At 41.0% G+C, this 10836-nt stretch overlaps 1 protein-coding gene across 1 annotated transcript in view; it reads right to left on the bottom strand.

Annotated features, from left to right (window-relative positions):
- Positions 1-4352: 4352 nt before the first annotated feature.
- gng12a (guanine nucleotide binding protein (G protein), gamma 12a) overlaps positions 4353-10836 on the bottom strand; it is a 54766-nt gene continuing 48282 nt past the window's right edge. The window contains exons 2-4 of the mRNA XM_039003357.1: positions 5211-5258; positions 4992-5100; positions 4353-4754 (exon numbers count right to left, since the gene is read on the bottom strand). Coding sequence (XP_038859285.1) covers positions 4629-4754; positions 4992-5084 — 219 coding nt within the window. The 5' untranslated portion in view covers positions 5085-5100; positions 5211-5258 and the 3' untranslated portion in view covers positions 4353-4628. The remainder of the gene's footprint in view (positions 4755-4991; positions 5101-5210; positions 5259-10836) is intronic.

The raw sequence follows: 10836 nt of genomic DNA, 5'->3' as shown, positions 1-10836 counted from the left end.
ATGAGGAGAAGGATATTTTGCTGTTGTGTGTTCATTGTAAATTGCTTTAAGAACCTTTTGGAATACTGTTAAAAATGTTAAAAAACTCTAGATATTTCCATAGCTCAATGATTTTGTATTTTTTTTATATAGTTATATTTTTGTAGCACAAAATAAAAAGAAGTTGTTTTAAGTGGATTCTATTATATTTTATATTATATAATAATAACACTGGATTGGGTAGACCTTCCCACGTATCGTGTTGGTGTAGGGGGAAAGGTTATTTTTTATTATATGTAATTAGGGTAGGGTTGATGTAAGTGTTATGTTGGTACTGGAGGTGTTCAAGCAAGGGATTTGACAATCCCCAGGCTTTAGTATCTACCCAACCTGCTCCTTGGGTACCCCTGTGCATTCAGGTTATCACAATCAACACACATTTTAGAAGGTTGTATAAGGCAATAAAGACTCGGGTGATGACAGATTTCATAATAATCAGACTCATATTTTTCACTCAATGTATCTGGGGGGAAGGGGGAGGAATCTTGAGACAATGTTTTACATCTACAGGACACTCAACGTGTTACACTTACTCAACAGAGAACACTACTAATACAATAATAACAGTGTAGACCTCTATAGGAAAATAACAAACCAAACACAAAAGTTGAATAACTTGTGTAACAACAGTGTTATAATACCATGAGGGTGCACTGGTTGGTAGTAGCCAGTAGATTAGATGCCATGGTTGGCACGGTCCACTGCACTGCTGAATAGGTGAGTGAGTGGCTCGGTCTAACCGAGGTGGCTGTGCGGGGGGGGACTGCCAACAGTGCAGAGATTGGATCGACACTGCCCCGCCCCTCCCCTCATCCCCCACATCAGCACATTCCAACACACTGACACTGTAACTGCCAAGCTTTCACAGCGGGAGGCCCACGGTCAGTCGGCCTGCCAGGCCTTAGCAATGTGCACACCAGGGTCGCCCTGGAACACAATGATATTGTGCTCACCAGGATTACACTGTGTGCTTCATGGCTGATACGTCTGCTTAGAGCTGATATCAATACACTGCTACTGTGCAGCCAGGCTTGTGCAGGACACTGTGCCATAAGGCTTCCACTGTGAGATGGTGAAACTGTGCCTTGCTTTCCCAGCTGCAAGAGGGAACATTAGCTAAGATGTCTCTTTCGGTTACGATCCAAAATTGTCCTCATAGTGAAAAAAAACATGTTTACCCACCAGCTGCCCAAAGATAAGGACAGAAAATCAAGGGCAACAAGCTTCGGGCTATGCTGACAAATCCCCAAAATAGCTCCTCCTCTCTCGGAGAGCGGAAACAAGGGTTTCGTTACCTTCTATGTTTAGCTCTCTCCTGTTCACTGGGCCCAGACGGCCATAGGCCAAGGCCTATTCTATTCTCTCCATGGTGAGGTATAAATACATGTCCGCTAGAATCCACGTAATGAGAGGAAGCAAGGCTAGACCATAGATAACGTGCAGTAGCTCTCTTTAGGCCACATGGCTGGAGCTGAACCAAACTGCTGAGTGGGTGGGAGTCCTATGGACGAGCTTGGTCTGCATCCCCTTTGAATTTGTTCGTTATTCCCTTCTGATCAGAGTGACATTGGATGCTACATTTTAATATCATGCTTTCTGAGATTCATTGTTAGATTATCTTAACGTGATGGGCACAATGTACTCTTGCACATGAGGTAGTACACATCATCAGACTAACAATGAAAAAATACTTCCGTGAGGGAAGCTAGCATGTTACGCGAGAAAGTAACAAAGAGGACGACTTAAAAGAAGCAGAGCAGACAAAACAAGGTGCAATAATAAAACCATGTTTAATAACAGTAGGAACGACTGTACTACGGCAGAGAGAGAACAAAGCCACATACAGATGTCTTTAATCCACCAGATTCACAAGGGTCACATAAGAGTCTCCCAAAGGTACATTAAGGCCATTTCTGGGATGCTGGTTGAATCAGAATTATCTGGTGATGACACACAAATTAACGGTAGCGTACTAAGTTTATGGCAATAAAACCCATTGTTAGAGAGAAACTTAGTCGAGATACACTTGTCATCGCTGAAGAATTCTTAATGGATTGCTGGGTTTCCTTGTCTCTGATTTCAAGACCTTTAGTACCTTTTAGAGGAGGGAGGCTAACACCAAAAATACAAACAGTAGCACCAAGTAAGTACAATCAGACATGTTTTCGTTTCCCTTTTACTAGTGACAAGGTGTAGACATAACGATGGCACGATTCAGTTAGAAATGACTGCAATTCTGCACAGAAAGATTCATCGTTCCCAAAAATAATTGTACTTTCCAGCCCATAGGTGCTAACCACACAGATACAGCTGGTTCGTTTCATCTAGATTTGTCACGGGGGACATGTTCCCAACAGCTGAACGACAGGACATACAGCACATTCTATTCTTTACTGTTCAACAGGACACTTATCTCTGGACTTTGGGGTCAGCCTTGAATACATGATATAGTGCACGTGGTTGGAGTGAAAATCATTTGTTACATTGTTAATTACAACCCACATGCCCAGCTGATGCATCTTCTATGGTCTCTCCCAACGGAATACTTGTACCTGAAACTCCTCTTTAAAATACCAAACTATACATTAATTATATGATCTCTATCATAAATAATACGTAAGGCGACTTGGCTCACAGTGTTAGGTTATATAACACCTGGTTTAAATGGCTGGGAGGAGTGCTGTATACTAAGGTTGTCTAGGTGAATGACCTGCCTCAGAATTACATTGCAGTTTCCTATCCGACAATTGGCATTGAGTTGACATATGCTCTGCACTAACCAAACACTTCTGCTCTTTACATTAATAGAAGGCTCTGATGATGTCTACTTCCTCCATTGGTCACTGACAACCCAGGTGACTCCCTGCTAAACCAGGAAGTTATTAATAAACAGCATGAGTCAATGGGGAGAAGATAATAAAGTCAAATGTCCCAACCATGACTCCAAAGCCTGAAATACATTATATACGGTCATTGTAACACACATGACAGCAGATACGATTGAAGACAAATTACAGACTTGTTAAAGGGATGGATGGAAACCACGGCTAAATCCACTGAGCTAAATCAGACAGACACTAACAGTCAATGTCCCAACATACACTACCATTCAAAAGTTTGGGGTCACTTAGAAATTGCCTCGTTTTAGAAAAAAAAGCAATTTTTTTGTCCATTACAATAACATCAAATTGATCAGAAATACAGTGTAGACATTGTTAATGTTATAAATGACTATTGTGGCTGGAAACGGCTGATTTTTAATGGAATATCTACAGTTGAAGTCGTAAGTTTACATACACTTAGGTTGGAGTCATTAAAACTCGTTTTTCAACCACTCCACAAATTTCTTGTTAACAAACTATAGTTTTGGCAAGTCGGTTAGGACACCTACTTTGTGCATGACACAAGACATTTTTTCCAACAATTGTTTACAAACAGATTATTTCACTTATAATTCACTGTATCACAATTCCAGTGGGTCAGAAGTTTACATAGGCACAGTCAACTTAGTGTTTAAACAGCTTGGAAAATTCCATAAAATGATGTCATGGCTTTAGAAGCTTCTGACAGGCTAATTGACATAATTTGAGTCAATTGGAGGTGTACCTATGGATGTATTTCAAGGCCTACCTTCAAAGTCAGTGCCTCTTTGCTTGACATCATGGGAAAATTTAAAGAAATCAGCCAAGACCTCCACAAAAAATTGTAGACCTCCACAAGTCAGGTTCATCCTTGGGAGCAATTTCCAAATCGCCTGAAGGTACCACGTTCATCTGTACAAACAATAGTACGCAAGTATAAACACCATGCTGTGCACCGGGGCCTCCCACTCCTCTTTCTATTCTGGTTAGAGCCAGTTTGCTCTGTTCTGTGAAGGGAGTAGTACACAGCGTTGTACAAGATCTTCAGTTTCTTGGCAATTTCTCGCATGTAATAGCCTTCATTTCTCAGAACAAGAATAGACTGACGAGTTTCAGATGAACGTTCTTTGTTTCTGGCCATTTTGAGCCTATAATCAAACCCACAAATGCTGATGCTCCAGATACTCAACTAGTCTAAAGAAGTCCAGATTATTTGCTTCTTTAATCAAAACAAGAGTTTTCAGCTGTGCTAACATAATTGCAAAAGGGTTTTCTAATGATCAATTAGCCTTTTAAAATTATACACTTGGATTAGCTAACACAACGTGCCATTGGAACACAGGACTGATGGTTGCTGATAATGGGCCTCTGTACGCCTATGTAGATATTCCATAAAAAATCTGCCGTTTCCAGCTACAATGGTCATTTACAACATTAACAATGTCTCCACTGTATTTCAGATCAATTTGATGTTATTTTAATGGACCATTTCTAAGTGACCCCAAACTTTTGAATGGTAGTGTATATTCTAACCGTTTACTGTATGTTATGTATGTAACTATGGCAAGTTCAAATTGAGTGATAAAATACAGCATTTTCATTAAAGGGTAACGTTACAGGCTTTAAGGCAAGGTCGATGGATGAGTAGTGGTTTTAGATCACAATTCTCCCCGGATAATAAAATACAGGCAACATTAAGAAGCAAACAGATAAATAAAAAGGCCTTCACTACAATATAGCGCAGGGCTTTTTGTCCTTGAAGGGGTTCTCTGAGGCAGGGATGCCCATGAGCAGAGGGTCGTACTTGGCGTGTTCGCCACAGTAGTGCATGAGGTCCGCCGAGGCCTTGGATACCTACAGGACAGAGAGACATGAGAGTGTGAATGGGAGGGTTTCTGCTGACACAGGAGTCTCACTCATACACACATGCACACCCATCCCACAAGCACGCGCAGGCACTCACTGACAACAGATCATCCTTAGCTGCAAGTTGGTGTCCATTTAGGGAGACATTTAGGTAAGGACCAGAAAATGTACTTAATTGTTACTCAACACTGCTTTCTACTCAGTCTAACTTTCAGCATACCATACCTTTATCCTCTCAATACTGGCCTCTATCATCAGCTGTTGTACTGTCCTCCTGGCTTGGGCTATGTTGTTAGAGCTTGGCATCGTCGATGACATCTTGGCCTCCACACCACTATATGCATTAAGTATAACAAAAGTGCCTCATGGAATAGATTGTTTAATGAAAGAACACAAATATGGCAAAAGTACAGCAAATATATAGACAAATTGGATGACACTTACCTAGTCAAAGACTTGAAATTGAACCTTATTGAATCTTGGGGGAAAAACCTGCAAAAAAAACAAACAAACAGATTAAGGGCTCTTTTCAATCTGTATGGCTGAAGCATGACAGATTGCGCGATAGGAATGTAAAGGTAATTTCCGCTTGAATCGACGTATGCAGCGTTTACCCTGAACGCGGGAACATTGCCTTTAAATTTCAATTGGGCTTTAGTGCTGGACCTCTGCAATATGGATTGAATAGGGCCCTAAATCAACCTGCAATCATTTCATTAAAAGCATGACCACTCTCTTTAAAGCAAGCATTGGGACAGAACATTTCCCCCCTACATCTTGCCCCAGACATGCATCCTGCTATCTGACGGTAAAGACCCAACACATCTTTGACACATGAGAAGCAGTTATGACACTTTGCCAGCCGCTTGAAAAATCACTGTACGGTAGAGCATGTCATAACAAAGCAATCATATGTCAGAGAAGGGACAATAACAGTAAACAAATAATAGAACGAAAGAGCACAGTGAGATGGTGGCTTTTGCGGAGGAGGGTTACTGTTGTGTCAACAAAGCGTGATGTCAATCAGTTCTCCATTATGTCTTTGCATGATATAATCATGTTTTTAATGGTAGGAGAGACATTAAAGAGGCACTGCAGCTGTATGCAACAAGGCTAAACATGAGGGTTAATGGCTTCTGCTCACACACTTTCTCTTCTTAGGCTTTTCCCCATAAATAACATCACAAGGGCTTCCTCATAGTGCACAGAGACACACGACGCCAGAGTCGGTAGTACAAACAGTTAAGACAAACATACACGCACACATCCGAGCCTAGAGCAGCTGCCCCAAAGTAAGGTGGTGGAAACTGCCAAACTGAGCAAAAAGATAACCCTTTACATAAGAGAAGGTAGTTTAAGTGCACCAAAGTAGAGCAGCGGGTCTAAAGTAGAGAGTATAGTCCTGAGTGGTCGTGAACAGTGGGGTGAAGTTCACAGTTGGTTGGAGGAGACATTCTCTCTGAGCTATAATTCCACTTCCTGATAATCATTTACAGGGACGATGGGAACATGCCTGGACACATCCTCTACTCGGTTTCCTGGGATCTCTGGTTTCGGTGTCTTTTTCACTCCCTCTCCCTCCCTCCCTCCCTCCCTCCCTCCCACACACACACACACCACACTTTATCTTTTACTGCCAGAGACAGGAAACCTTTCGTCAGAATATATTGTGTAATAAACCGAAACCTCACATGTGCAATAAAGAAGCCCGCATAAATGGACCGCTACTTCCATTAAAAAAAAGGTCTGCCTCATTCCAAATGCCCTATAAGCTGAGACCATTGGTGTTACTCAAATCCTCAACCAAGCCAATCCGCATCCAATGTTAACAGTCCTACAGTATGTTCATATTCCAAACACACAGTCGAGGAATTACTGCAGACTGAAATGTAAGAACTAATGTCTGCAATCAGTGCAGTCTTCAGAATGTCATAGGAGAGTTTGTAAAGAAATGCTTAGAATAAGTAAAGGATTTGAATGCAAATACACACAACTTAACAATCAAAATACAAAAGTGTGCACAGGGCCAGAGCTGGGAGTCAAGCTCTCCTGTTCCTCCATTGGTTAGAGTGATTGGGTAGTTCTGTTTGACCCCTGTGCCCAACAGGATGTGGTCTCTTCTGACGGCTTTGATGCTACAACAGGAGTCCACTGTATCTCTCTTAGTGTCCAGGAAGGAGGGAGGTCTCTTGTTTCCTGGCCTGACTGATTAAAGCATGACTCTCCAGAGCAAAAACAGCTCATTGGAAAAAGTGGGAGACAATAATGATAGCGCTTCAAAGCTTTGTTGCTGCAATCAATATGTCAGATACTTTCAATTACTTTCTTGATTTAGTTTTCCGTGTACAATACAACTAATGTAAAAGTCAGTGCCACAAGTTCAATCTCTGCCAACCCTGCATGCCAGTGAAGCTAAATCAATCTCAAACAACAAAAAAACAATGCCGTTTTGTTTCTTATTAACTCTTCCGGAGACTCTTCTGGCCGAAAGTTCTGAAGGGTAAAAACTCCCTTTTCCCACCTAATGTTTTTGGTGGGTCATTTCCTGGTGTTTAACTGACATAATGACACAAGCTAACAGAGCTGAACACTCAATGACCTGAGGAAAAAAGTATGTTACATCCTCCTTGGACAAAAGTGTGATAACATATTTTTACATATTCTGGTAATAAATGACTAGCTCTTCCTTGTAAAAATCAATTACTCCAGCATCCTTGGTCCCCTTAGAAACCATGATGAGAGATTCATTGTGTAAAATTCAGAGCAGGGCAAATACTGCCACAATGAAAAGAGCAACTTGTTCACAGTCAACAAGTTAAAGAACACCGTTAGGGTATCACTGGCGAAAGTAAAGACCCCTCCTGGAAGCAGTAAACAGCGACCAGATATTTATTTCCTGTTCTTTGAAAGAAGGAAATGTAGGCCAGAGCAGTTTAGCTAATTGTGTTCTGCTGTTCCTAAAGGAAGACAGTGCTTGCATTACCTAGGTCGAACAGGGTTCTGCTGATTCTGATAGAGCTGCAGTCAGTTGATGTTGGCTGTCACTTGGCAATATTTAAATTAAACCTGAAACTCGTAGAAGTTCACAGTGCATGCTTACAAAGAACATAATATGGTATACAGGACCAGCTTACCAAATGACTGTGTGTAGCAGAGGTAAGCTGGTCTTGGATACTGCGATGGTACCTGAATTAACTGTCGCCCCCGAACCATAGAAACTCTTCTGTGGCTTCGAAAGACCAGTTCAACCAGCCTGTAGTGAAAGGAAGTTTTCAGACCTGCCCAAGTGAGTCAGGTTGGCAAGCCTCTAATCTGACGCCAACCAACACCACCACCATCCTAATTGACTTTGGGAGGGCACCCCCATCCCCCTGCAGTAACTCCAAGGCATGGGGCCACACAGGCTTCATCATACAGTAGTTCTACCACCTAGGATCAGAGAGAGGACCACCCCATAACATAGCCCACCCCATCGTCCCCTCAACACCACCCTCTAGCCCTCATATGTAAACCTCAACAGGACCACCAACAGCACGGAATAGAGCAGGCCCACTACTCTACTGTACCTTACACATACTCAACCACACACATGCTATTAATTAACATTACATTCCAAGCACAATGCTTGGGAGTCCTTGTGAGTCACTAGAAAGAATAGAGTTTGCTCTGAATAGGATCTGTAGCTCAGTTGATAGAGCATGGCGCTTGCAACCCCACAATAGTGGGTTTGATTCCCGGGAACACCCATATGTAGCATGCATGACTGTAAGTCACTTTGGATAAAAGCATCTGCTAAATTACTTATATTATATTCAGTATATTACTTGACACCTCTGACAATATGTGTGCAGCTGTACAGCTTTGCCTGAAGCCAGGACTTATAAACAAACATTTTTGCAGAAGTTTTTTTAATCATTTAACGTCATCATGATTATATCTATAGAAGGCTATGGCTTATTGAAATGTGTTAATTTAAGTTGTCTATAGACATCGTGTGAGGCTATGGGCGTCTGCCAAAAAAGTGGTGACGCCAAAGTTTCCTCTTTTGCATGGAAATAGTGTAAAGGCGCGATATTTGGAGTCTAGACAGAAGTCTGTCTCTTTGAACTTTTGTGAGTTCAAAGCCCTGGGCTGCGAGCCAAAATCGGTCTCTCCCTCACACACACAGGGAGTTTTTCAATATGCATATTACCGTGCTCCGAACACGCACATTGGAGCACAGGAGGGTCGGAGTATGAGTCCAAATCAAACTATGCGAAACGGAGCACCTAACCTGCTGCGTAAATTCTCCTAAACTGCTACGAAAAGTCAAATCTGACAAAAGCTGTATCCCATCTAGTCAAAACCCATTATTTTTGCTCAAGCTCAATAAAATAAACTCTCACAGCTCATATGTTGCCTTACTACAACATTTGATACGTTAATAAATATATACTGTGTTAATTTTGGCATGTTTACCTCCCTACAATTCCCTTACTATGGGCTTGTGCATAGATCACAAGCCCATAGTAAGTCAGTAGGGCTAACTGGCTAGCAAGCAAGCCATGAAGAATTGACAGTTAGTCACCTACCTTGATAACATTATTTTAAGGTGATTTTTTTGCTGTTGGCTAGCTAGATTATTACGATTCACATATAGTAGGTTGTCGTTGGTGATGAAATATCACTTACTTACATTATAAAATACATTTTACCAAGACAAATATGATTATTCATGATCTGAATAGTTCAGTGGGGTCTTTCTCTAACATTAACATATACTCCAAAAAGTTGGATTTTGGAAACAAATACATTTACATTTTTGTAATTTAGCAGACGCTCTTATCCAGAGCGACCTAGTGCATTCATCTTAAGATAGCTAAGTGGGACAACCACATATCACAGTCATAGTAAGTACAAATTTCCTCAATAAAGTAGGTATCAGCAAAGTCAGAGCAAGTAAGAGGGGTCGTCTTCAAAGTTATTCCCGCAGGTCGCAAAAAGCAACATTTGCATGATGAGCTGAATTAAATCTAAAAAGCTTTGAAGATAAAAAGAATGTCAATGCTCCGTTGACATTTCACAGAGACAAGCTTGTTTTTGTGAGAAGTCTTTGAGAAGAAGGATGACGAGTTCAACGGGAATATGAGCCTGTTAGGTAGTTAATTCTCGCACAGCATCCAGCCTAGCTGATGCGATGCTGTGCAATTTTTTCTTATTTTTTACCACTTTTTTTCTCTGGCCTCCATTGATTTAGTCACACAAATTTTGGCCATCATACAAGGGTAAAACTCCAATCACTTTTGAACAGATTATGATAGAGACATGAGGTATGGACCATTCATTTTCTTAGAGGACTATCTACACATGGCAAAAGTATGTGGACACCCCTTCAAATTAGTGGATTCGGCTATTTCAGCTACACCCGTTGCTGACAGGTGTATAAACATTGAGCACACAGCCATGCAATCGACATAGACAAACATTGGCAGTAGATAGGGCTGTGGCGGTCATGAAATGTCTGTGATTGTCAAGCAAATAACTGTTAATTGACGGTAATTGACCATTAATTAACATAAACACATTTAGCATCTCCACGCATAGCCTACAAGCCAGTGATGCAAACCTGGAATAACTGGATTTTAAAAAGTCCATGTAATATAGCCTACACCATCACAATACATCCATTATTTATTTTAGACAGGTCTAAAGGTACATGATATGAAGAAAATGTAGTCTATTTCAGAAGAACAGAATAGCATACTCTGAGTTGTCCTTATGTTAGGCCCTGATCAGGCTATGCCATATGGCTGTGGGCTACACTATTTCATTTAGCAGACAAGATTTGGCATTATTTCATATTATTTTATAGTATGCAGAATACAATTGAACATAGCTGAGTAAAATGAACATAGCTGAGTAAAATATGAATTATATTTTCTCCAAATTATTTGAGGGAGTGCTGCGTGCAGCTACTCTGTGTTGAGGGGTTAACAAAGAAACATGTACTCCTATATGCTGAATTTAGAGATATTTATGTAACTTTAGTTGTGATACAAACATTGGGCTATATGTTTATATTTGTAATACA

The sequence above is a fragment of the Salvelinus namaycush genome, chromosome 11 (genome assembly GCF_016432855.1).
Source record: "Salvelinus namaycush isolate Seneca chromosome 11, SaNama_1.0, whole genome shotgun sequence".
NCBI lineage: Eukaryota > Metazoa > Chordata > Actinopteri > Salmoniformes > Salmonidae > Salvelinus > Salvelinus namaycush.
Note: the sequence above shows the minus strand (reverse complement) of the source record. Positions and strands in the feature narration are given on the sequence as shown.